Source organism: Balaenoptera physalus (assembly GCF_965194825.1).
Source record: "Balaenoptera physalus genome assembly, chromosome: 9".
NCBI classification, from domain to species: domain Eukaryota; kingdom Metazoa; phylum Chordata; class Mammalia; order Artiodactyla; family Balaenopteridae; genus Balaenoptera; species Balaenoptera physalus.
Window position 1 is genome coordinate 42,501,736 of NC_138888.1, and position 27,950 is coordinate 42,529,685.

At 39.1% G+C, this 27,950-nt stretch overlaps 3 protein-coding genes across 22 annotated transcripts in view; 2 read left to right on the top strand and 1 right to left on the bottom strand.

Annotated features, from left to right (window-relative positions):
• Positions 1 to 27,950, top strand: part of MCM9 (minichromosome maintenance 9 homologous recombination repair factor) — a 126,796-nt gene that overhangs the window by 14,212 nt on the left and 84,634 nt on the right. For all 20 annotated transcript variants that reach the window (XR_014267272.1, XR_014267273.1, XR_014267274.1 and 17 more), the window contains exons 5-7: positions 2,491 to 2,691; positions 6,518 to 6,643; positions 8,093 to 8,212. Coding sequence is in view for 12 of the 20 variants with exons in the window: in XM_082474531.1 (XP_082330657.1) it covers positions 2,491 to 2,691; positions 6,518 to 6,643; positions 8,093 to 8,212 (447 nt within the window). In the remaining 8 variants the exon portion in view is untranslated. The remainder of the gene's footprint in view (positions 1 to 2,490; positions 2,692 to 6,517; positions 6,644 to 8,092; positions 8,213 to 27,950) is intronic.
• Positions 10,246 to 23,932, bottom strand: ASF1A (anti-silencing function 1A histone chaperone). Its single transcript, XM_082474989.1, has 4 exons — positions 23,435 to 23,932; positions 17,478 to 17,593; positions 13,294 to 13,470; positions 10,246 to 12,010 (listed from the first exon to the last, which is right to left on the bottom strand). Exons 1-4 carry the CDS (start codon positions 23,541 to 23,543, stop codon positions 11,798 to 11,800), a joined length of 615 nt encoding a protein of 204 aa, XP_082331115.1. The 5' UTR covers positions 23,544 to 23,932; the 3' UTR covers positions 10,246 to 11,797.
• On the top strand, positions 22,883 to 23,428 carry LOC309666557 (uncharacterized protein; the record flags this gene model as incomplete). Its single annotated transcript, XM_082474037.1, has 1 exon — positions 22,883 to 23,428. A coding segment is annotated over one exon (546 nt), but the record flags the coding sequence as incomplete, so codon positions are not given.

Genomic DNA, 27,950 nt, shown 5'->3' on the forward strand with positions numbered 1-27,950 from the left:
CACTTAAAAAAAAAAAATCTTAAGTTATTTTTCTTTCACATGTCACTAACAATAGAGAATGGATGGAAGCAGTCTGTCATCAGCTATCTTTCATTTATCCATTGCTACAAACCTCTGTGAGAATCAGCAGACATAAATGGCATAATCCTTGCCCTTCAGGAATTTACAGTCTAGTTAGGAACCCCAATCTGACGTTGCAGAGTAATAAAGTTGGAGGTTGTGTACTGATAACTGTAAGTGCTGCAGGAGATTAAAGATGGCTCTGACCAGGGTGGTTGCAGTGGTAAATATGCTGCAGAAGACAGAGGGGACAAAGAGATTGGATTGTAAAAGTAAGAATTTTAGCTTTCTGAAAATAACATTTTTTCCAGTAACATTTACTATGGAAAAACATGCAAGCTTCAAACTAGTATCTCTTGCCTTAGACTATCATGTATACCTCACAATTGTTCTGATGATCATATGAATCTGTCTGTCAAATATCTGAGTAAATGAAAACATGTATATATTAAAGGGTGTTTAATGGTATTAGTTGCTTTACAAATGTAAAGTAGGTTTACTATAATAACAGCTAATATTTATTGAGCATGTATTCTAGATATTGCATTAAGTACTTTATATACATTATCTGACCCAATTCTCACTATAGTTCTATGATGTAAGTGTAATTATTCCCATTTTGTAGGTCAAGAAATAAGCTCAGTTTATTAGGTAGCTTGCCACACAGCTGGTGAGTGGTGGAGCTGGGATTTGAATCCACATCTGATGAGGCAGTGCTCTTGTCCATTCTTGAGTACTTCACATTTTCCACATTACTGCTGCTTAGTAAAGTCAGGTTATTACTAGTGGGTGCAATATCTGAAAGTTAAATTTCTCATTTGACTTAATGTAGAAACAACCTATATATAACCCATTAAAATGACCATAGTAGAGAATTCTTTGAAGTGCTCATATAAAGTTGCCCTGGCCATTTTCATCTAAAAAATTGGGGGCAGACAATATAGTAAATGATCACTATTCCTGATTGGATTTGAAAACCATCCAGCAGTGGTTGAGGAAGTATCTTGAAAATGTGTGAAGAACCAATTTAATGTGTTCGTCACCATTTACTATGAAGTTGCCTTTGGCTAGAAATATGCCTTCTATTTGGTGAACTGCTACCACCAGTTCCATGCATTTAGCATTCACAGAACACTTTTCTCCAGGAAATCAAAAGCCCTGCAGATTACACATTACTCATTGACATTTAGAGAGTGAAAGGCATTTTTTATCAGCAGATATCATATATTTGGCATAGGCTTGGAAATGAAGACTTGCCTGTTAGTTCAGAATATAAATACCAGGATTGTATTTAAGGTATGTCCAACATCCTGTGTTCAACAAGATTGAAATCTGGGGGACTAGGATTAGTTTTCCTTTTTTTGCCCCCTTTTCTCCAGTACCAAAATATCAAATGCCAAGCACTCACCTATACTCGTTAATTGAATTGTATGTAATAATAAAAACAGTTGTCATTGTGCCTATAAGTTACCCAAGGCCTCTTAGGAAAATCTGTAGAAGTTTAATATTCTACCCATCAATTAGGAATGGGAGAGTTTCCTTAGATGGGAAGGAACCAACCAAGAAAGAACAAGCAGGGTTGTATCTTGTGCTTTCATAGCTTATGGAAAGGAGCTTTGAAGTAGAACAAGTATTCATTCATTTCTTAGTGCACTCATTCTTTTGTTCATTAAAAAAAAAAGGCAGTGAGTGAATGTTAACAAATGCAGTTAAGTAAAAATGAAATATACAAGAAACTAAAACTAGTATAGTATCCATTATCACGAGGTTGTCTCCTTTCCTAATACCAAACTGATTATGCAGTTGACCCTTGAACAACATGGGTTTGAACTTTGTGGGTCCGCTTATACATGGATTTTTTTCAATAGTAAATACTACAGTACTACACGATCCATGGTTGCTTGAATCTGTGGATGCGGAACCTCAGATTCAGAGGGCTGACTGTGGACTTGAGCATCCGTGGGTTTTGGCATCTGAGATGGGTTCTGGAACCAATCCCCTGCAGATACTGAGGGACAGACTGCACTTTAACCTTTTGGCTGCAATTCCCACCTCTTCTTTAAGTGAGAACTATATGGTTAGAGATTCTGAGGATGAACATTTCACCCAATATAATCACGATGAATGAATCATCCAGTAAACTATTTTCCCAAGGAAAGTTTAGAATTTGGTGTGATTATCATGTGGCAGATTAAGAAAAATTAAAATGCTGGCTTTAGCTTTTAGCCGTACAAATATAAGTGCCTGTTTAAAAAAAAAAAAAAATCAGGACTCTGTGGTGTTCTTTTGTCCCAAATGGTTTCTGGAAGAATGTGTACTACTCTAAACCATGGTGGGGTAGTGGTTTATTTCTTGGTTCTGGTCCTTTGTCGAGATTGTGCCCAAGCAGGCAGGATGCTACTGCTGGACTCACTCGGTGCTTTGTCCCAGGTGATGACCTCACTATTTATGGGGTTGTAATGCAACGGTGGAAGCCCTTTCAGCAAGATGTGCGCTGTGAAGTGGAGATAGTCCTGAAAGCCAATTACATCCAAGTAAATAATGAGCAGTCTGCAGGGATCAACATGGATGAGGAGGTCCGAAAAGAATTTGAAGATTTTTGGGAATACTATAAGAGCGATCCTTTTGCAGGTTTGTGTTAAGGGTATAGAGCTGATAATTATTAACGGCATTTCATTCATTAGTTAAATATAATGTTTGTGATTTACGTGCTATGTATCAGTGACTGTGTTCAAAGGGAGTAGCATTAGTCAGTACCTCTAGCTGTAGTCTCCCTTTGCAGCCCTTTTCTGGCATAATCTTTTCTATTTAGAGATCTTACTGGAAATTCCAAGAGATTTTCCATTTCCAACTATTATTTTAACATCTCTTATATTGCCAAAATAGTTTCAGAGCTTTCTACCTTCTTTACCAATTAAATACATAGTTCTGCCTTAAATAGGCAAAACTCATCCTATTAAGAAACTTCATCCTATTAAAGCCATTTCTTTTCTGATGTATCTTATACAGTTAAGACAGCTTCACACTGTTTTAGCTGAAGATTTAAAAATATGAAGTAGGAAAGAGATGCAAAAAATAAGCTTTGTCATCACAGCAAAAAAATTTGACTGTGACACTAAGATGTAATTACACAGATTAAAACATAGCCATTGGGTTTGTAGAGTATTTTTTATTTAAGAATCCCAAATGTATAAAACACCAATTAAATCTTCAAATGTCTATTTTCATTCTTCCTTGGAGGCATCTTCTGAGAAAAATAAACGGAAGCCAGTAAAAGACTATTTCTGATAAACCTCACCTCAAATCTAATACATGGTGATTACTTTATTCTTAAATCACATGGTGAACTGGACAGATATCATTTCACAAAAAGACTTTCAGGGACTTTCCTGGTGGTCCAGCGGTTAAGACTCCATGCTTCCAATGCGGGGGACGTGGGTTCGACCCCTGATCGGGGAACTAAGATCCCACATGCCGCGTGGCTCAATGAAATAAAAATTAATTAATTAATTAATTTAAGAAAAGGCTTTCACTTGCCTAAATATAGGCAGTTTGCTTTTATTTTGTGGGATGATTTTTTTTTTTTTTGCTTATGTGTGTAACACGTGTATGGTGGTTACGGATCATTCTTTTATTTGATCCATACAGAAAGAACCAAAGGTCTCTATGTTGTGGCTTTATTAAGCAAACATTTTAAGAATTATATGTATTTTTAAATAAGTTTTTTTACTTAAAATTGTTTCTTAGGCTCAAATCCTCACAAAAATCTGTAACTCTTCCTTGGACCGTAATCATTCCGTATTAATTCCAGTGCCACAGCTACACTCCACCTAGTAACAGTGAAGGAAGGGCATCATACAGTGTTCCAACTAGGCCATCAGAAGTTCTTTGTGCTGGTGATTAGTCTATCTTGTTTTAATTAGAAGGCTATAGCTATACATCTCAGTTACTGGATGAAAAGAAGAAATAAATATAATATTTTGTGAGAAGACAGGGAGAAAACGAGGCAACTGTTTTCTTTTTAGTATGAACAGATTCTGCTTTCTTCATTTCCTAAGTACCAATTATCAGCCCACTATATTTTACCACTTCAAAGTGTATGTGTGTGTGTTGGGGGTGTGGGGAGGAGGGTGGAGGTGGGGAGCTGCATCCAAAAGTGTGTCTTCATTTTGCTGGTCTAAAGCCAGAGATTACTTCACTGCTCAGCTCTGGGAGGTTGGCCTGCTTCATTAAGCTCTGATGCTGTGAGTATTGACGAGGAGCTAAAGATTTTCTTCTGATCTACACTGATCTCAGGGATCCCCTGACCCTGATGCGTAGAGGCTGGATAGAAACCCAAACGTAGGGGTTGGGGTCTTTTGGGCCATCTCAACCCACTCCAGGGTGACTCATTTATCTTAAATCTAAGAAGCTCTCTTCCTTGGGGTAACTGAAGGCCATGCCACAAGAGTGGATTACATGGGCACACTATTAACATGGTCTAGAACCAGAAATTTGAGAGGGAGGGAGGGAAGGAATGGGGTGGTATTCACCCTAATGCATTCTCTTCCATGATATAGTCATGGGAGCTTCTACTGCCATGACCCAAGGAATCAAGTTTTTCAACTTTAGGTGATAACAAATGTAGGGAATGGACCTTCGCCTTTGCTTTTCTCTGGTACCTCAGACCTGACTTCAGAGTGTATCTTTTGTGTTGACCACAGTGTGAGGAAACCTTGAGATGAGAAATAAGCACAAGTAGTACAGGTAATATAATAGTTAACAAGTAAGTAGCTCCTACTATGTGCCAGATACTATTCTGTGTGCTGTGCACCTATTAGCTCCTTAACAACCCCACGAGATACCATCATTATCTCCATTTCACAGATCAGGAAATGGAGGTGGAGAGAGTAAGAAACCTGCCCAAGGTCAGACAGCTAGTAAATAGCAGCACTGGGCTCTGCCACCAGAGCCTGTGGGATGTGCTTCCTGTCAGCGCATTAGTCACTGAATCCACCTTTACTGAAAAAGCTGGCTCTTTAACAGCTCCGGCTTGAGTGTCTTCCAGGTCAGTTTGCCTACTTGTTCCCTGCTTGTTGAGGCTATTCTTTCTTTGTATGTGTAATCTCCAGATTCTGGTCAGAATTTACATACCTGCTCTCGGGTCTTAACTATGTAGATCTCAGACCTTTCATCTTTTTTCTCTAGACTTTCTACCTCAGGAAAGGAGGGATTCCCTCCAGCAGTTAATGAACTTCCAGGATTTACTAATTCTTCTTTTTGGTTCCCCTTTTACTAAAATGTTTTCTTTCTTAACCATTTCTGCCATCCCAGGTCACATCACCATAGCTTAATTGCCGCTGAGTCAATTTTGATTCGTTACGAACAGTAGCCTTTGTGCATAGGGACACAAATTATGGAGGAAGGCCCTTTCCTTTATCTTGATGGAAAAGCTTCTGGAACTGGAATCATCAGCTAAAGGAGTACTTGTATGATTATTTTCCTCCTCAAAAGAGCTATCATTGAAACATGAGTACAAGCTCAGAGCTAAATATAAAAGCCCTCAAACGTGCAGATTAGTCACCAGCATGTGGACATTAATTTCTGGTAACATGAATGCAGACATACAGAGTACCATCACAGTAGTGAATTCCGTATAAGGCAGACTCCGTAGGGGCTTGTTAGAGTCTCATAAATTCTATGGGCCTCACTGGTTGATTGGCCAATGACAGAATGAAATACCTCCTTTATTCATTGATGGCATAGGCAGATCTCAGATTTGGTGTTTGATATGTCTGAAAACAGAACCTAAAACAGTGGTAATCACTTACTTAAAGCATATTATCAGAAGAATCCTAAGACCTCCAGCTTGGATTGCTAGAGTTGTCGTTTATAATGATCTTCTAAATATCCTGATACATTGATGCTTAGTCTAGATAAAACAATTTACCAAACTGCTCAGAGCAAATGCTGAATTGACTTTCAGGATGGGTTGATTTTACCTCTCTTATACCTCTGGAGAAGCTCCATGAGCTCCAAGTACCTTTTGTATTTGAAGATAACAGGCTTCTACAATATGTCTCATTGTTTCTGAGATCGAACACCTTCCTTTTATTTAGGCAGTGGAGTAAGTTTACTGAAATTATTGCACAAGAAGTGCAGCTGGTATTATTTTTAAGGGATAATGTTGGTCCAATGAGGGAGAAAAGATTTCTTTTTGTCCCTTGTAAAGTATGCTAAATTTATAGAAACAAACAGGTAGCACCCAGGAATAAAAAGAATTTTCATCTCATGGCCTTATAATAAGAAAAGGACTTTTAGGACCAAAACAAAGTTATTCACCCCTTTTAGTCATTTGGAAATGGTACCCTTGATCATTTTAGAGCATAGAGTGTTTCTAAGAAGATAGGATAGAAAGGGAAATTTCAGCTAGGATTTCTTGAAAATTATTGGTAACTCATCTTTCTGCCTTTCCCAGGAAGGAATGAAATATTGGCTAGCTTGTGCCCTCAAGTTTTTGGAATGTACCTAGTAAAGCTTGCTGTGGCCATGGTGCTGGCTGGTGGGATTCAAAGGACCGATGCTACAGGAACACGGGTCAGAGGTTAGTACCCATTTAAAATTTTTGAGAAATATTAACACACAGAGTAAGGAGAGAAGCTAGAATTTTTCTTTCCTGAATAAAAACTGCTTGTTGAGCTTTATTTTCCAAATGTAATCTTTTAAAACTGACAGTTGTTCACTATGTAATACTCAGTCCAACATCAGGAACTACTGTGTAGGATACCAGTCTTTCCAAAGACTTTCAATAAGTATATATTCTTGCTCCAGCCTATCAGGGTGCCACAAAATAAAATCTTTACATTTCTTTTACTGTCTGTGTTTTTCATTGGATCCCCAGTCTCTCTCCAAGAGGAAAAGATTAGAAATAGTGCTTTTTAATGTCTCCAAGTCAGTGTCTCTCCATCTGTGACTGTCAGTGTGTTTGTCTCAGACTGCTGCTCTCAGTCATCTGCCTGCTGGTTCCCCTTCTGCTGGTGGGTAGCAAATGTGCCATCTGCCAAGAGGTGCTGCCATAGGTCATGCATTCAAGCAAAAATTACTCTAAGTGTGTAATTACATCCAAATGGCAGAAAGCTCTTTTGTGGTTAACACACTTAACTGACCTGAATCTGGCATAAACTAGGTTTATTATGGCCCTCATACAGGCAATATGAGGGTCATAATAACCAAAGGCTTAACCGAAAGACTAAAAGGACATTATTGTAAATCAGACTGTTAGTAGGGACTCAAAAACCATACTGTACAGTATAGAATAGTAAGTGTAAGGTTTATGTGTGCTGTATGTTTTGATTACCTACTGTTTGCAAGGCCTTCTGCTAAATGTTGAGCTTATGTAGTATTTCCCTATTAATGTATTCAGAAAATACTTGAATATTACTGAATAAATTAGCTTGATCAGTGAGATAACATATGATGCAGGATGTTCATGTGTTCATCTATGTTATGTTTGAAAAATAAGAGTACTTTAAGATAGATATTTCATTAAACTACTAAAATTTTCACAGAATGAAAAGGTTTTCACTTAACTGTTAGAATCATAAGTGATTTGGTATTTATAAAGCACTTATAAAGTCCCAGACACTTAAAAATACTTAAATAAAAATAGAATAAAATACTTATATGGCGGGATGGAAAGCTTTAATCACAGTACTTTGATATTTAAAATAGATTAAATAAAATCAGAAACTTTATAAGGCAAAATTTTTTTAAATGTTAAACAGTCTTAAACATCTGGCAATAGCACAAAAATCTGTTAAAAAATTTAGATTTTAAATGGTATTCAGAAATCAATTAAAAGATTGTTATTTACCTTGAAAGTTAACTTTTCTAAGATATTCTGGTTAAATCCTTCCTTGAATGACCTTAAGCAAAAGCACCATATAAAATACAAATTGTGTGGGCATCCCAAGTGGACCATTTTCTTTTTGATTAATTACACTTACGAGTCTTTTCATAGAAATTTAAAACTACATTATTTACGTTTTTCTAGGTGAATCTCATCTTTTATTGGTTGGGGATCCTGGCACAGGGAAATCTCAATTCCTCAAATATGCAGCAAAAATTACACCAAGGTCTGTGCTCACCACAGGAATTGGATCTACTAGTGCAGGTATTTTATGTGACAATTTCAATTAATTTAATGTTACTACAGAAGCTAACACAATGGTTGCTTTCTTGTGAAAAAGTACCTATAACAGGATACATGTCAAGATTTTTGAGTTACTGCCAAAAACCTAAGTAAATATGTAGCATTACTTTTGTAGCTCCAAGAAAATATTTTAAAACCTCCACCTTCACTTATTTTCCAAAAGCTTATTCCGTATATCTTTTTGTATCTTAGTTTTGAATGATCCTATTCAGTTTTCTCATTCTCTAATGATTACTTTCAAACATGTTTATGCAGCATCTGTTATTCTGTGAAGACCTAGCAAACAGTGTTGAAATTAATTAAATAGGGGGAAAAAAATCTCACTTCATAAAAGTACATAGCTGGCGTACGCTTACGGCATTTTCATGCTCATGGATCTTACGGGCAACAGTAATTCCTACTGAAAATTCTTAGGTAGAAAATTTGTCTTAGTATGTGGAAAGTGTACTTTCATCATTGCAACGTGTAGCTTCATTCATACATTGTAATGATTCTTCAACAAGTATATTTAAAGCCTTTGCTGATATAATGTCAAGATTTGATTATAAAGTGACTTCAGGAGAAAATTATTTTAAAAAACATGTTTTGATGCCACTTTGAATTTTTACACTGTTTTGATTGGGGAAATATTTCTCCTATTCTCCTATAATAGGCCTTTGGTTTCACACATTTTAAAAATGTTATTTGTTATTTGTTAGGGATGCCTACTGTCCGTGGCTTGTGCTCAGATTTCTTATGAGAAGCTTATAGTCTAAAACTTACCATAAAACAGCAAATGCTCCATCAATGGTCCTATGTAACAAGAGCCCCATTTTAAGGGACTCAGGTTTTGAAATATAACTAGACAGTATATTAAGCACTGATAAGAAGGGATTTATGGATTGAGAGGCGTAGACAAGCTTTAGGATACTGGAGGCAAGAATATATGAAGAACACTTCATGTGCATTTTAAAATTGTTATGACCCAGTGTTCTAGAGTTCTGTATTAAGTGATATTAACAACAAACAAAGGTGTTTCCCGAGTAACAATGTGGAATGTTTCCTAAGTTAATTATATGGAGTGTCAAGAAATGAGTCCAATTTGTGGACTATTAGTAACTTCAGAGTATTTGGACAGTTTTAAAGTGAATGGCTGATGAATTCACGGTATTAGCCCTTTTCCTTCTTTCTCTTATTGCCAAATTCATAATCCGAATATGAAAGAAATGACAGGTAGAGGGAATATAAATTTTAGAACTGTAGAAAAGTTATTGCTACTTCTCGTCTACCCAAAGGGCCAGACTAGCCTTTCTTTAAACTGTATCACAACCCATTAGAGGGTCATAAAAAGTTATTTCAGCGGGTCAAAACCAGCACTTTCAAAACAAAATACAATAAAATATACTGGAATATACTAGTGCACACAGTAAAGGTGCACTATTAAGGGCACATTTTCATGAAAATTGTTAATATAAATATATATTTGTGTTATCAGGTCATACTTAAATTTTTTTTAAAAATTTATTTATTTTTATTTATGGCTGTGTTGGGTCTTCGTTTCTGTACGAGGGTTTTCTCTAGTTGCGGCAAGCGGGGGCCACTCTTCATCGCGGTGCGCGGGCCTCTCACTATCGCGGCCTCTCTTGTTGCGGAGCACAGGCTCCAGACGCACAGGCTCAGTAATTGTGGCTCACGGGCCCAGTTTCTCTGCGGCATGTGGGATCTTCCCAGACCAGGGCTCGAACCCGTGTCCCCTGCACTGGCAGGCAGATTCTCAACCACTGCGCCACCAGGGAAGCCCCAAGAGATAATAGTTTTTAAGTCTCAAACGTTTGTGAAAATTGGCTGTCGGTTTACAAATTGATATAAAAACCTAACCCTTTGATGTCAGTACAAACCAATCATAATTAATCAGAATAAAAACTCAGCAGTGAACTGATTTGGAAATTTGGCTTATATATGCTTTATTCCTAATAAGCACATATTGTGTTCTTGTTATATTAATCACTGAGCTCTTGGTTGGAAAGTATTACTTTTATTTTCATTTTAATATTTTAACATTTTCTTTTAATTGCAATTAGACAAAAATGAAATTTTCTTCATATTGTTTTAACAGCCGGATGTATTTTACTTTTAAAGTCTATGAACTAGTTAGTGGACAGTATTTTAATTATCTGGTATATTAAATTTCAAAGTTTAACATTTAGCAAAATTTGGCTTCACAAAGTCACTTTTTAGAATGACAGGAAATATATACAACTTAGAATCCATATTCAGACAAATGCCCCTTTCCGTTCCTCAAAATAAAAGCTTTAAAAAGTGCAGTATAAAAGTTTTAGATATGAAGGCACTGCATAATAACTGCATTATATGGCTAATGTCTTGCTTAGCAGCAAGAGTAATGAGAATATTCTACATTTAATTTACTGGAGCATAAGAAACTTTTTGAGGAAGGACCTAGCTCTCATCAAGGAAAAAGAACTTTTTGGCCCATTTAGTTAATGCATTCCTTTCCAAGACTGCTTTTAAGAAACTTACCTGGAAAAGCTATCTAAAATATGTCCACCACAAATATGCCTAATCTTATTGTGCATGAGTGTCAGGGGATATGGAGAAGAGTACTACATGTGAAAATATATATAGTTCCAAAATAGTAACTTATCTATTATGATAAAGCTAAATATATCTTTCCAAATCCACTGTTTTTATATAAATGCTGCCAACAACAGATGACCTAGCAAAACAGATTTAAAGAGTTAAGTTCATAGTATTATAAATCTAACGAATGGAACGAAGTCATTATACTCTCCTGTTCTTAAACTTAGGGAGTTTGTATCTGCTCTTGACCTGCTGAATTCACTGGGTAATAATGATGTATGATTCAAGGAGTGTTCTGATGTCCTGAACTGTTATAAAAACAAAAATCATAGCCAGAGGACCTTATAAACAATTAACCACATTTGTTGTCTTAGAAACCAAACTGAATGCTGTCTCACATTATATGAACTGCACAGTAGCCATAAGAGGCTTCAAGGTGGCCTGGAAAATCAGATCCTAGAGTTCTTGGTAGCATACAGTTGACTTCAGATCCCTTAAGGGCATGCCGTAAAAAGAATGAAAACTTGCCCCTTAAATCAAACCAAATTATGTGTTATACAGGAAGACACATTTTAGTGGAAGTTAACTTTGTTCTTTCAAAGATTAGTAAAATAGTGGTCCAAAGATTATTGTCCAAGAGGCTAAGACATCTTTACAACCTGGTCTAATGATTCATTTTTTTTTTATAAGTGCTTTAATTACATATAGAGGAAAAGAAAATAATATATATGTTTTAATCAGATTAGTTTCAGAACAAATAAAATAACACATTAGAGAAAAAAATTACTTAAAAATAGTTGTATTTATATTCCACAATTTGCTCAAATACTGGTTTTCTTATAAACTTTCTACAGGATGTTTTTTAAACAAATTCTTCACATTGTATCTTGACTATGTACTTACGGAATTTCAGGGAAATAGTTCTGTGTGTTTTTATAGCTTAATTTGTACTATAGGGATGGCAGGTGGTCACATGCAGTCCATGTGGGATTCTAACATGACATTTAGTGAGTTTTCTGATGTGGACCATCCCTTTGATGCTGAAGGTAATGCATCTGTTGAAAGAAGTGATTGTAGGTTTGGATTACTGCTCTCTGCATCTTCCAGTTTTTCTGTGTTATCTTCCCAGTTAATGTGGAATCTTGTGACTCTGGGATTGGATGCCAAAATGTTCCTTTGAAGCTAGAGGAAGAAGGAAATATATAAATGGTAAACACTAAGAAAGTTAGATTACCATATACAAATAGACCTTAATAGAATGGTTCTTTATATTAGTACTCCTAAAGGGCTAATTCATATACAAAGGTGTAAGTCAAATAAAGCACATTAAACATAACTAATAAACAAGAAATAGGGCCGAAGCAAAGAAATTATTTTAGCCTAATGGAAGCAAGATGTGGAGAACCTGAGGGAATTATCCAGCTCTTTTACTATCCAACAAAATATTCTAACTCTGTACTTGTTTCCTAAAGGGGAGAGAATCTCTTGAATGCTTCAGAGGATGCTTTAACAAATTAACATGCTTTCTAGATTAATGTGGTGTTTCTTCACTAATACTTTCAAGGAAAATGAAAAATATTCCCACATATGACCTCTCATTATTACCTATCTTTTAATTATTATGGCTCATTCTCAGAAACAATATTCTAGTTTCTTCTCTTTTTGCTATACAAGGAACCATACAGGTAACTAATAAATTAGAAATGGAACGTTCCACATCAGAATAAAAAACATTCCAGCCTTATTATCAGAAAGGAGAACATTCCATTCTACTCCCATGTAATTTTTCTTGCATGGTCTGGCAGATAGAGTGGTATGTTCAATCTCACAAAAATCACCAGTTACTAAACTATTACAGCTCCCAATGGAAAATCATAAAGTACTTAGTATTTTTGAGAATACCGAGTCACAGATTTTCAGCTTCTCATTCAGAAGCTAAGCTGTTTTCACCACCAGATAATATTTAAGACCTTTAGTTTAACCTCTGAGAATAGCACATAAAGCAAGGTGTATAGGAGTTTTGAGATAACAATGTTCCTATGAAAAACAAACACAAATCTTCCCCCCACAATTTTGGGAAGAGTTACAGACAAAAATATTGAATAATCAGTACAACAAACATGAATTTGAATGTCTAAAGACTGAAATGGATAGAATCGTGATGTATGGGGAATGCCATACAGGGAGCCATTAATAGAGACCTGTTTCTTATAGGAGGCACTTTCAATTTTCTAAATCATCAGAGACTCTCAAGGTGCCGAAGCAACAGTAATTACTAATGACTAATCTGGAGGTAGGGTTTGAGGTCATCCATGGTAATGGAACAAAGATTAGTTTGCTCAGTTGGCACAAGGACCTCAAATTTATTTTGTCTCAAAGCCATTTTCATAGTGTACCATGAAATGGCAATTGCTTAAAAAAATTGTATAGTAAAATTAATGAAAAAGGAATAATCAGAGCATTACCTTAGAAAAGTCTGGTTTTACTGGCGGATTTTCCCTTAATTCTGTCTCAGTATATTCATTATTTACATAATAACCAACTCTAATAAATTCTTGACCTCGATAGGTGCATGTAATTAGCACAACTGTTACACCTACTGCATCTGCATCTGGAATGAGTCCCGGATTAGGTGCATCAGCCTAGAATAATTTAAAAAGAAAAGAAACACACATCACAAAAGGTTGTTAACCATAAGCAAAACTGGAGTTTTGGTTACACTGAGCACCTTTGGTTAAGGGTGCAGCAACCAAAACGTGGAAATCATACTGGGAAGGCAAATGCTCACTTTTTTTTTTTTTTTTTTTTTTGGAAACTGACTTACAGCTAGAAAATATAATTCACATGTTTCTCCACAGTATACCTAAGTACCCTGGGCACTTGAAAGCATCATTACATCTAGAGAAAAATAATTCTGGCTACAGTGTGTGGTTGTTCATGAGGGATTATGCAATATTCAATTATAGAACCTTTTATAAAATATAGTAAGCAAATCAGTAGTCTTATTAATTCCAACCTTTCCCAGTCATAATTTTCAGACCTAAATTAGTAAATATTCAGTTTTCCCAGTCATAATTTTCAGACCTAAAGTAGTAAATATTCAGTTATCTCCATATAGCCTTTTGGCAGCAAATGTTTGTTATCCAGTTTCCCAGGACACATATTCTCATATCCACTCATCCACCCTTCACAGATATTCTAATAGTAAATTAATATAAAACTGAAAATGGAATGGAAATAGTTATATAGCAGATTTTCAAAAAATACAAATAGTCCCACATATGGAAATTCAATGAAGGTAAAGATTGTTTGAGGCAGATGTAATCAATGACCTCGTTTTGAATCAAAGTGCTGTAAGCTGAACCTTGAGGAATGCAGAAGGTGGAGCAAGTGAGCTAGAGGTGGCTGAGAACATGAGTGAAGGCTAGCGCCCTGTCCACAGCCGTGTGGAAGACAGTAAGGACACTGGTTGGAAGGAATCACAGACTGGGGACAGGCAGTGATGGTGAGGCATTGAGCATGACCTGAAGCAGCTATTCTAAGTGGTAAGTGCATGAAGTCCCAGCAGATTGGCTTACTCTTGCTACGACACTTAAGGACCATCCCTGGGCCTCGGTGAACACTTCATCCAATGCCTTAGCTTGGGAACACTTCTGACTGGTGTTCTCAATCAGGCCATTATCATAAAAGACTCATGATTACAGTATACCTACCACATGTAGGTGACACAAAAAGGCATAAAACACTCACCTAGTTACCCAGACTAAAACTTCCCTACTGGTCTCCCCCAGCAGTAGCCTATTTGCACTGCGGCCAGCATTAGCTATCTAAGCACAGATCCATTCCTATCCCTTTACCAGGTTTTAAAACCTCAGATGATTACCCTCATTTCTGAGATAAAAATCTCAGTTTTTAACTTCATTTATAAGGCCCTTCACAGCTGGTCTCCAACCAACATCACAACCCCTTTAACTCCACATCTCTTGGTCTAGAAATGTAGGTTCTTTAAAATGTAATAATAAGCTTTCATGCCTCTGTGCCTTGCATATACTCCTTCCCTAACATTCTGAAAAATTCATCTTTGAAGCTTGCATCAAATGTATCCTTTTTAGTGAAACGCTTTCTAATTCAAAGGTGTAATTAATAGCACTCTTTATGCACTCATATTATTCAACACAAATTCTCTATTAATGTATGTCCAATGATCTAAATATGTTTTCCCTTCAGTCTTCTCTGCGATTCTAAGTTTTATCTCTGGCAGGCATCCCATCCAGCTCATCTCTGTGATCTCGAGTCTGGCATAGCTCTAGGCACACAGTATATACTTAGTATTTTGAAATTCATTCATAACTCAGTTCCTGCCCTGACGTGGTTTATGATCTCTCTTGGAAAGATACCAGAATGGGGACAGAGGGCCTGTCCTGAGAATATGCTGTTTGCCTTTGGGTGGAGATGGGAAATAGAGGTAGTTCAGGACTATGGGAACTTTCCCCTCTATTGCTTCCCATCCCCTCAGCAAATTGGTTCTAGGCATGTTTGTGTTTTAAATTTTGTTTGCTGAAGGATTCAGCTTGAGCAAATTCAAGGAGAGAAGCCTGCAGGCCTCTCAGATCATTTAGGATGGAGAAGTGATCAGCAGAGATCTTTGACTCCAACAAGCAATACTAGGCAGACGTCCGGGCACCTTCCTGCTAGCCTTATTCTAAGGCAAAATCCTGGCAGACCAGGAGAATGCTATGGTAGTTTGTTTAAAACATAAAATAAAAACTGTTTTAAGTTCCTTTCTGCTGATAATGGTGAATTCTGAAAAATGCATAGGCTGAACATATGATCTAAATCACTGTACTTCCTTTGTACTTTTGGCAACATGTGCACAGAATACTAAGGTAAAAATCACTAGAGGGAAATAGTTTTGAGCAATTTTTTTCCTATGATACTTCAAGCCAAAAGCTAAGGAGTATTCTTAACCAACATAAACACATAGAAAAGATTTTTAAAAGTTTGTTTCAAAAACACGGCATTTATTTGCAAGTTGTTTTTTGTTTTGTTTTGTTTTGGTTTTAGCAGCATAGAAAGGTATATTACTACCTCTCAAATCAAGTTTCTTGCATCATAAATTATCATCTGTGAAGTACAGGTTCTCCAGGCTTGTGGGTCAGAGCAAATACTGCTTCTTTGTATAACAATTTCAAGAAGCTAAGAGAATAAAAGCCTAGTTCCAATTATAGAAATAGGCACTGTCTGTCAGTGATTATACTAAACTGCTTTATTCCTCATTTAATCCTCGTAACGTTCTTATGAGGTAGGCTAGTATCCACGTTTTAGGGATGACTGGAGTGACGAGGGGAGGCTGGGAGCCTGTCTGAAGTCACATGTGGCTAATAAACAGCAGAGTGGGATCTGAACCAGGTCTACAACTGCAGTGCATCCCCACACAGTCACACAACTCAGCTTAACAGCACTTTTCATGTATTTGAGCCTTTTAGTCAATATATTTAAGCTTTTCTTAACCGTTTATTTAAAATATAGTATTTGTTGCTTTTTATTTAATAAAAAGCACTAGGGCTAGGAGAACAAGATTCTGAATTCTATATTTAGGAGAGGGGAGGGAGCAGTAGCAGCTCTAGAGATACCATATGTTTGAGAGATTCTTAGCTCATATCTGGTGGGATTATTTGACCAACAGTATTTATTTAAATTGGTCCCATCTGTGAAGTGAGCGCAGTGAGAGGTCAGGGAGAGAAGAGTTAGATTTTCAGTGGGTTCTACTTAACTAATGAGACTCTGTTGGGTAGAAATACTTGTAACAAAATTAAGAATAATAGTTTTTTAAAAAGCAATGGCTAGTTACTCTTTGAATTATTATAAATTTCTCCCTCTAATAAACACTGATAATTGAGGAGTGACTGAATAGTTTTATACAACAATTTGACATGGATTAAAAGAAGTAATATTTCTGAATGCAGAAGACAATGTCTGAAGACTTGGCACAGACCTAAATACTGTCAGTGGTATCTGAGAACATAATTATGTTACTGGAATTTCTCCTCACAAATGATAAATAGAGTTGTGGATTTGTAACAGTAATCCTCTATAAGAAGTGTAGAGTAGATGCTTTAGTAGACCACTGGACTTCATTTAGTTCCAGTGACCCAAGATCTCGTAGATCTCTATCTTCTAACATACCTGATAACCTAGCTGAGTTACTGATTATGCTGAAATAAAGTTGTTTTGTTATATCATCATCATTCCTAGTGGCTGAAACTATAATCTGAAAATGCATATTACTAACGATCCCCAGTTAGTAGTAAGCATTTTGAATCCGTTTTGGGCTGCTGGACAGCCGCCCTGAAGGTCTCATACTAAGGGACTATTCACAGGAAGAGCCCAAAATTAACCACCACGTGGCCCTGAAGAGTATAAGGTTTACTGCATGCTGTGCAAACCCTGAAGTAAACATCACAGTAACATCTCTCAGCACACAAAATCAGGAAGTGGCATTCCTTCATGACACAGAGACTTCTTAAAACATGACAGAAGCAGACAAAAAGTGAATGCAGCAGAACCAGAGTGATTTAACCCAAAAGGAAAGGGTTAAGGACCATTTAGAAATGTATCTGGCATACATATTTACCAAGAATAATCTTACCTGAAATACAAACATATGCCTTCCTGCAGGTACAGGGCCCACTAAAACAGAGTCTAAAACTTGATCGTATTCTTCACTTTCTGCGGAGCCCACATAGATAATTTTCCATTCCAGGTCTAGGGTTAAAAACCAAAACATTATTTCATATTCATTAGTTACATTATGAGATGACATCAAAGACCCTCTGAATGTCCACTTACACCATTTATTGGCTGCTAAAATTGGCTTTTCATAGCAGAAAATCCAGAAAGGCACTGAAGTGCTCCTTATAAATTTAGGGTGTGAAATTCTTACATTTCATACCACAGTTTCTCAAAATGCTGTTTTGTGAAATACTGGTCCCTGGGCAGGGCTCCTCACGAACAAAACAACATGGCCAAAAACTTGGGAAATGCTACAACCTTCTCTTGAGGATTCATAAAGCACACTGGCAGAGCAAGGGGTCTGCAAAATCCTTCAGTAAGGAACACCAGTACCATGAATCCAGTGTTTCCCAAATTTATTCGGCTAAGGAATCCCTCCCCCCCCTTTTCTGTATGTCATCTTTTAACAACCTGCTAAACACACTTTGGAAGGGCTCCCCCATGCTATGTTGCACAGATCCAAATCATCGAAGAGCTCCAAAGTGGAAAAATCATTACTTGCAAACTGCTCTTGTGGATCAGAAGCCCCTTCGGGCTTCAACTCATCAACTGTTAAAGGTCCACAGCGGGGTTTTTCCCTCATGGCACCCCTTCATGGCATACATTCTTTACACTGGGAAGAGGAAACCAAGGATCCTTACACCACTTGATACATCAGAATATTGACAGTGGGAACAGGCACGAGTAACAAGACAGACTAAAGTGCAACCGAAGACGTTCCGTGTAACTCAGGCTTTACTGAGCACCCTTTACGGCGTGCTCTGCGAGAAGAACCCAGAGATGAGTCAAATGATTGTTCTTCGAGAGAGGCCTCCTCTTTAGTGGGGGAGAAAGACCACGCTACAAATACAAATTCTCTGAGACCTCCCAGTCCTCGTAGGGTGCTTGGCACTGTGTGGCCTGCCTCTTGGATTCACTCCACAGAGTCTACACCAGCAATCCCAGAGGGTGTTTCTGGGTCACCTGTGGAGAATCCACTTACTGCCACCATGTGTTGTCATTTTTGTGTAACTTTGTAGATATTTTTGTTCCCTAAGTAGATAACAGGAGTAGTATAGGTAATACTTATTCATACTGTATTACAAACTGCAAGTTATTGAACTAAAAGATCCTTTAGGGTTTATACTTTCTCTTATTATGTCATGGTTCTGTCCCAGACCTAGACCACTTTATCTCCAGTTTCTAGCACATTTCCAGATGCAGGGTCCTTCATCTGACATCTCATGAGATCATCTGTTTGTTGATGAAGATTAAGAGAGGGAACAAGCAGTATGAATATCTAGTCAGAAGGAACAGCAAGTACAAAGGCCACGCAGTAGGCACATGCTTGACATGCTCAAGAAAAAGCAAAGCCGCCAGCGCAGGAGCGGAACGAGCAAAGGGGAAAACAGCCAACCATGAGATTGGGGGCGAAAGGCGTGGCCAGATGAGGCAAGATTTTGAAGGCCATCATAAAGATTTTTGGCTTTTACACTGAGTGGCATGGGAAGCCACTGGAGAGTTTTGAGTAGAGGAGTGACATGAGCTGACTTTCATTTTAGGAGGATCATTTTGGCTGCTGTGTTCAGTATAGACTGTAAGAGGGCAAGGGAAGAAACAGGAGAATAGTTCAGTTGAGGCAAGAAATTATGGTGGCTTGGACCACATGTAGCCCTGGGGGCGAGAAGGAGTAATATTCTGGATAAATCCCGAAGATAGAGCCAGCAAGAGCCACTTATTTTTACAGGGGGCAGGGGAGGGAAACAATCAGGAGTTCTAGAGATAATGAATAAGTGGAGATAATGAATAGGTCTGGTAAAAATTTAGAAACTGTCCATATGTAAAGCCTTGAAAATAGGTGGGATCCCTAGGGAGTGAGCCTGGGCGCTCTCCAAAGTTAAGAGGTTGGGGAGATAAGATCAATAAAGTAAGTTACAAAACTAGTGGCTAGTGAGGTAGGTAACCCAAAAGTCAATTGGAGAAAGGGTTTTAAGAAGAAAGGGGTGTGGAAGCTACTAAACTAGCTGAGTAGAGACAAGACTGGGAATTGTCACATAGAGGTTTTCATAATGCTTTGTTCATTTCATATGTATTTGTACTACTATGTATCATGCTCTTAGCTTAATTGGTATAAATTGGCATTTGTGGTCTGGCATAGGAACATGGTTATGACTTAAAGACCTACTTTCATAAAATACCTACTGTGTGCTGGGCATTGGTCTTGCCACGTCACACCTGTTGTTTAAAACCTCAACAGCTTTGTATCATATGGATTTAATTATACCTATTATACAAATAAGAAAGTTGAGACTCTTGAGAGGCTAAGTAACATACCCAAATTCATACAGCTAGTAAATCGAATAATCAGAATCCAAGCTATGTCTCTGCTTGGACATAAACTCCAAAGCCTGGACCCAACTTGGACCCAACTCCAAAGCCTGGGCTCTTTCCAAAAATCTAAGGAAGATAAATTCTTCCCTTTTTAGCTCTCAAATGAATAGTGAGATAAAGGAACTTAATTGTGGGAGGTGGGAAGGAATGGGTGAGGGCAGAGGCCATGAGGAGATAATCTAGCCTTAAGGAGTATAGGCTGTAACTCAGGGAACACCTGTACCTTAATTTTTATGCTTATGGATGCTTGCTGTAGCTACTGAGTTTAAAATGCTCAGTACTTATTTATAAATTAGCATCAGTTGTTTTGTCCTTTTTTTTTTTGGAACCCAGCTTTCATTCCCTTGTCTCCTATATTTGAAACAAGAAGGAATATGGTCAGATGCTTTGCACAGATTATCACTTGAAGGAGTTTACTCATTTATTTAAAAAGTTAACTGTTTCATTTAATCATGGTAATCCCAGCCTGCAAATTATCTCCTTTTGTAGTGGGAGTGAGGGAAGTCACCAAGGGAATTTCAAACTAATTATACTACTTGGGAAGACCTGTGATCTAGGGGGAAGTATGTAGTCTTTGTGAATTAGTACAAGCCTGAGGTTTTAAAGTAGGAAGCACCATTCAGTTCTGGTACATTATAAGTATTCAACTGACAGTAGTTATAATTATTGATATTGATCAACTTAAAAAAAAAAAAAAAAGGCTCCATTCAGTAAAGAAGCAGAGAGTCCGCAATCCACAAGGCATAACAAAGAGAGAAATAAAGTCAATCAAAACTTGTACAGGTTTGGTGACCATCAGATCAAACACATCCACGGTCTCCTATCTCCCAGGTTTACAGAAAAGCCTCTGCTTAAATCTGTGGATTGCTGTCCTACCCCTGTATAGGTCTTACAGTAGAAACAAGTAAATTCTCTTAAGAGTAAGTACTCCTCAAGGCTTTTTCTGAAGCAAAGCTACAGGGCAGCTTTTAAAGGAAAGTGAAAACATTTGGGGGCCATTGACAACTTAAAGTATGGAAAATGGCGGCCAACCTCTGGCTTGGGACTTGAGACAAAATTATAAAGTGAAAATTTCTCTTCAGAATATTCTGTAGTTCAATTTCAAGAACAAATTTTTTTAAAGAACTGCAGTATAAAAGATGGGACCTATAAGAAACCTTTGCTAAGTAAACTCAATTTCCTTAATCCACACAGCCTCTAGGTGGAGTACATAAGCATGGCACCTTTTTGAAAGATTCCTTTGCAGCTTTAGTATGACTCAGCTTAAACTCTTAAACAATACTAAATAAACGCCCAGTATAGGTGCCCTGGGAAGTGAGGTATACAAGTCGAAGTAGGTATATTCCTGACATTAGTAAAAACTTTGATGTGATTCAGCTGGGTTCTGAACAGATCCTAGTTAACAAACAGAACACATCAATGGCAGGTCTCAACCATCCAATGTCAAAGCCCTGTAACAACATCCTGAATCATCTAACTTCCTTGTTCAGAACTGGCTCCTAAAATGGAAGGGTATCACTTAGAAATACCCGTAATTTCAAGAAGTTCTAACGCCTAAAACACTGTAGTGTAAGTTGGAAAGGACTCAATAGTTGTTCATGCATTTGCCCATTTTTATATGCAATTGGTAATAAAAAAGGGAAAATTAGTTTAATGGGCATGAAAATGGGCCTGGTGGCTGAAGTGCTTATGGTAGTACTATGGGAAAGTAACCAAATAGTTTCAAAGTACCGTAATAAGAAAAATCCCCTTTAATTTTATTATCAATGGCCTATTTAGGAATTAGTTTAATAAATGAATCGTCTTTCAAAATGTGCCCTACTTATATATGTGCATTTGTGCTTTATATATGTAGTAAAACTATATGGAAGAGCACAGACTAAAGTGTTAATTGTGGTTACTTAGAGTGAGATGGGGGAAGGTATTGAGTATAGAGGACTGTTAACTTTATATATGTATGTACAACTTTTAAAAAGTCTATTACAATGAGCATATATTGTTTTTGTAATTTAAAAATTAGCAAGTTAACACCCTACATAAAATACATTATACAGAGATTAAGAACTAATTTTTAAAGTGAAAGTGCTTTACATGCCTTGATTAGCATATAAAGTGCATTTTGCTAAACATACTTGTAAGTTCAAAGAAGTATGTCCCCTATTTAATTGTTAAATGGCCATTGATGAAGTTAAAATTTTCCCCCTCAAATTTTGAAAATGGAGCACTGGATTGTTTTAATAAAATCGCAAAGACCTTGGCAAATTTTAACTTTCTAAATTTATTACTGCAAATATTAAATATTTACCTTTTTGAAGACCTTAAGACGTACTTAGAAAAAAATAGTAAAAAATTTTGCATTGCCATCAGGACTTTACCTTTTATTTCCTAGCCCACTTTTGTGTTTTATGTTCAGGGTATTTGGATGTGGAGTTACTGTATTTAGATTTCAACGCGTTCTTGAAGAAAGTCTTCTTTCAGACTACTTAGAAGCCAGTGATTAAGTCCTGGAAATTATTTAAGTATTTTACTTATTTCTGTTCTCGGGTTAAATGTAACTTCCTAGCTTAGCAATATTTTTCTTCCTGAGAGAGAGGAGAGAAGATTTCGGTCATTAAGGATGAGGAGTCCACGTTGGTCTGGACGAGCCTGAGCGCCAGCATCCCCAGGCGCCCCGAGCATCCCGGGCGCCGGCCGGGGAGCGCCGGCCCGCGAGCACCCGCGGCCCCCGGGAGTACCGGCCCGCGGCGCCGAGGGGCCGAGCCTGCGCCCGCCTCCCCCGCTGGTTGGTCCAGGGAGCCAGAAATCAGCGCGAGGACAGCCTCGCTCTCCTCCCCGAGGCGGCCGGGCATGGCCACCCAGGAGAGTACGGCAACTCCAGCGTAAGCCCTAAAAATGGATCTGCCTCTTGCTCGGGGGCAGGAAGGTGGGCAGGCGGGGCGCCGCGTTCGTCACCCGCGGAGAGGAGGCGTCGTGACGCCGGGGTCGGTGGCCCAGTTCTCTACTCTCGGTAAGATGGCTCCGCTGCGAACTCGCCGGCGCGACCACACACACATGCCTCTCCTTCCCACCTCCTCACTGGGGCCGTGGGGGCCGCGGAGGCCGTTAGCTGCCGGGGGCCAGCCCGGCGCGACCCCCGGCCGGCGCCACGGGCGCGAGTGCGGGTCTCGCGAACCGTCCGCCCGCCAGACAAAGCTGACAACATGGCTACCTCCGCTCGAACAAGTTCCTCGCAAGTTGAGCCGCGGCAGGCGCCCCGGCTGCAGCCGAACGCCGCGCGCGCCTCGCCGGCCGTCGTCCATCAACTTCAAGTTTCCCTCCGCAGAGCCGAGCCCGCAGCCCGCCCGGCGCCGAGCACCGGCCGCCCGCGCGAGGCCGGGCCCGGGAAACTTTCAACGTCTGCAGCCCGCAACTGACAGACCGGCGGCGGGCGGGCGTCCGACTCACCTTCAGACAGGTCCTCGATGCACTCGAAGGTGATCTCGAACTGGAATGGGTTGTAGAAAGGAGAAGGGTTATCCAGCACCACTACATTGTTCACCTGAACCTTTGCCATATTTTGAAAAAAACACAAACAATGGGAACGGGGGCTTGTTGCGGCACAATAAAGTCCAGCGCGCGGCCGCTCGGGAGAGCGCAGACCCCCGCCCCGGCGCCGGCCCGACGTCGTGCAGCGGTGACTTGAGAAACTTTTTTTTCCTCTTTTTATTTACACGGGAACACTCCACAGTGTTTTGCAGCTTTCCTATTTCACTAAACTACAGCCCATTCTGCTCTGATAACTAGCAGCGTTGCCCACGATTGGCTGCACCCGAGCTCTGACCCTCCTCCTCCAGCGAGGGCCTCCGCGGCGAGCAAGATGGGCTCCCGCTCTCGGAATGGACTTGGAAACTTTAACTGCGGCTCCACCTGCTGGTGTGGATTAGGACAAAGGCGCAGAACAAAGTGAGTGGAATACGAGCTGTGAGGCCCGCGCGGAGGCCGCCGGCGGCGGCGGGAGGAGGGGCGGCTCAGGCCCCGCCTCCGGCCCGGCGGCTCCCGCGCCTCACGTCGGGCGTGGCCTCGGCGGGGCGGGGTCGGAGGAGGAGGCGTGGCCACGGCGAGGTGGAGAGAGGCGTGGCCGCGGAGGGAAGGCTTGCTCGCCGTCGGCACGGCGGCGGGAGGGCGCGGTCTCCGGCGAAGCCCGCCCCTCGGGTTTGCTTAGTGTGGTTTTTTGTTTTTTTTTTTTCGTTTAACGCTTTCTTTACACAAGTCCAACGGCTATGCCGGCTCTCTACTGAATTTAGCAGATGTGAATCCGCTGTCTACACTAGGTTAGGTTCAGTTGTCTGTATATTGGGTAGTATTTGAAGTAGAGGGAAGGGTTGGTTGCAGTGGAAGTAAATTGCATTTTATAGACTGATGCCATCTCGGAAGGAGCAAAGCCATTTTGGAAATCTAGTTCTTGGCCAGTATGCGTTTGGGCACGACAGCGCCGTTAGTTAAATAGATACAAAATGAAGGGCGAGGAGACGCTTTTCCACCCACACTTTGTGGAATAGGTAGAATTTGGGCTGCACGTGGGTCTTTTTCCTCCCATTCCAACCTGAAAAGTCTGGAATAAGAAAAAGATGATTAAAGGTGGGATCAGTTACGCCCAGGTTTCTCCCGTGCGGTGGGCACAGCAGGAACATAAAAGGAGAAAATGGAAGTGTCAGGAGACCAAAGGGCAACAGATATAACAGAGAAGGGAAAAGCAGAGGAGAAGCCACAAAAACATACCAAGACATGCAATTTTCAAAAAATTCATGACCTAAACTGTTAGTAAAAATTTGTGACAGACACCACAAGTTCAGAGGAACCTTTGCTTGATTATTCCCCATTCAGTGTCAGTGTATTTATGCTGCTTGACTACCTCTGTAGGGAAAGGGAGAGCTTGTAACACATTTGTAAGGTTGTTGAACTGTTTCTATCTACTAAGTAAGAGGGGTATAAAGGGATTTTTTTTTTTTTGGCTGCTGCATAAACCATCATTTTTTTCCTTAAGTATTTTGAATGAAACCATTAAACTTGGCTAATTAAATACAGAGAGAAAATTATTTCTTAAGTATCATCTATGCTGGAAGTTTTCTCTTAGTATGGTGCTGAGAATTTTTCCGTTATCATTCTTTGGGCATTGTTCATACCTAAGTAGGTTGCTTTTGATGACTTCTTCATCTGATGGTCCTTTGAAAATTAATATGGGAGAGCTAATACCAGGCCTCCCCGCATTTAGGGAAAGTACTTAGAGTGGGGATCCCATTTTATCGTGAGTGGATTAGCAGTCAAATATGACCTACCAGAAAAGGTTGCCTCAAGCTCAGTTGCTTGTGTGCATTAGACTATAAGAGTGATACTGTGGTGACAGATGCAGATTACGTTGAGTGAGAAACTGTATTTTCTGTTCGCTGTTATTAGTGCTGGGCCTAATACCACCTCAGATAAAGTATAAATTGCTGTATGCTGTAAGACACACTGGACATATAAGATAAATAACCATTTGGAGTATAAAACATGACTCCCTTGAGAATGGTGTATGCAGTTTCCTGATTACTGCAGGCACACTTAAGAGGAGATTCTAATCCACTTGCTTTATAAAAATGACCTCGTAAGCTTGGTAAAATCAAGTGCATTTTGAATCTGACCATAGGTGTGTCATAATAAGGTGCGTCTTATCACAAGATTCGCTTCTGGTGGATATGCAGCATGAAGAATGAGAAGATTTACTGGATTCTACTAGTTTGGCTTATTTTCTTTGAAATCTTTTGTTTAACATGTCATATATAACAGTATTTAAGGGGAAAAAAACCCCTCCCTAATAGTTCACTGGAAGCCACAGAATTGGCTCCAGGCCTTTCATACTGCCTTTCCCATCTTAACTCTTTGTTACTGCCCCTCAGAAATATTAAAGAGCCTTTGGATAAGCTCTCCAATAGTTTCCTCACCATTGACAGTGCTTTCCAGGAAAGGCCAAAGGGATTCTCAGACGTACCCTCGCATATCTCTAAATTAACTGGCATGCCATAGGGGTAAAGATTATAAAAGCATTTTTCTGGTTTCAGAGGCAGTCTATAAGATCTGTTGCTGAACAACTTTTTGGTGACCCTCAAACAGTTAACCATATTGCAACAGATGGGTCACCATGAATGCTGTCATGTCTTAGGTACCCAAGGGGACCCACATGATGCTTGGAGGTCTACACGGAATGTAATCCCCAAATCACTTCTCTCTGTACAGACTGCTTGGGGGAAGGATGGTTGAAAAAGGATGCTTTGGCTCTTAAATGAACAAAGCCTAAATTAATGCCTAGGACAGAGATAAATGAACCTAGTTAGCTATTGTTATGGGCCGAATTGTGCCCTCCACCCCCAAATTCATATGTTGAAGCACTACTATGCCCCCAGTACCTCAGACTGTGACTGTATTTGGTGACAGGGCCTTTAAAGAGGTGGTTAAGTTAAAGTGAGTCCCTTAGGTTGGGCCCTAATCCATTCTAACTGGCATCTGTATACGAGGAGGAAATTTGGACATAAAAAGAGACACCAAGGGCACTCATGCACAGAAGAAAGACCAGCAAGAAGGCAGCCATTTGTAAGTCAAATGAAACCAACCTTGCTGACACCTGATCTTTCATGTCTAACCTCCAGAACTGTGAGAAAATAGATTTCTGTTGTTTAAGCCACCCAGTCTGGTGTTTTGTTATGGCAGCCCTAGCCAACTAATGCAGGTATAATTTTTCCTCCCAGAATTAAGTTTATTTGGTACTCTAAGTGTGTTTAATCCACGTACTGTCCATCTATCAAGTGTGGAGGGGAATGAGGTGGTCATTTAGGCATGCCAGCAGGTCGTGGGCTGGGGTGGGGTGGGGTGCTGTAGCTGTCCTCAGAGGAAGTGCCTACTGTAGGGCGTGCACACCTTAAATTCTGAGCAGACCAGATGCAACTCGTGTCTGTGTTCCAAAGTTCATCTACAGAGGGCTCCTAAGTATCTTAAACTTGAAGTTAAATTGAGGTCACACACAAAACTAGATGAAGGAGTGAGTTAAAATGTACTAGAATTAAATTGGATTAAGTTAAAATATACTGGATTAAAATGTATTAGAACTAAGAATTAAATCAAGTCTCAGACCCTGCCTGCTGCAGAAGTTATCGTAGGTATGGAAATGCTGACCTCTTGCCTTTGTTCAAATCCTAAATTTCACCTGGGGTAATTATATTATCACTGTGTTGAATTCTCTTTGAGAAGACATTTGCGTTATTGTCCCCATCTCTTAACAAAATTCTCATGTAAGGCTTGTTGTAATATGATCTTTAGTTAGTTTAAAGGGCTCCCTATTATTATTAGTTATAGGATGTCAAAATTTCACGATATTTTTAAATGAAAATTTCTGTATGAATGTAGAACGTAGAGATTTGCTGCAGTTTACAGACATTTCTAGAAGGAATAACTCCTAGAGTAATGATTTTAATAATAATAACTCATTTTATATATATATAGAGAGAGAGTATTTATTATGTGAATTATTGTGCTAGGCTCTGTGGAATATTCAAAGACAAAAACGTATGTGGACATCATCCTCAAAGACCTTATGGTCCAGTAGGAAAGATAACTATGTAATCAAGTCAGTATGGTACAGAATAGAAAGTGTTAGATGCAACTTTAACAGTAATGGTTAAAGTTCTATGGGAGGCAAAATACGGTATCACAATAAAGGCTGTGTGTGTGTATATATATACAGTATACATACAGATATATGGTATATATGTATATACCTATGATGTTTTCTTTACTATTTGTAAAAAATTTTTAAATAACCTGTTTTTGAGCCTTGCAGCACGCTGGTATAGTAGGAAGGTAAGATATCATCTCCAGATAACAAATGAGGACAGTGGTGCTCAGAAACCTGCTCCTTTAATTGCTGACTTAGTGCTTCTCTGTTTTCTGT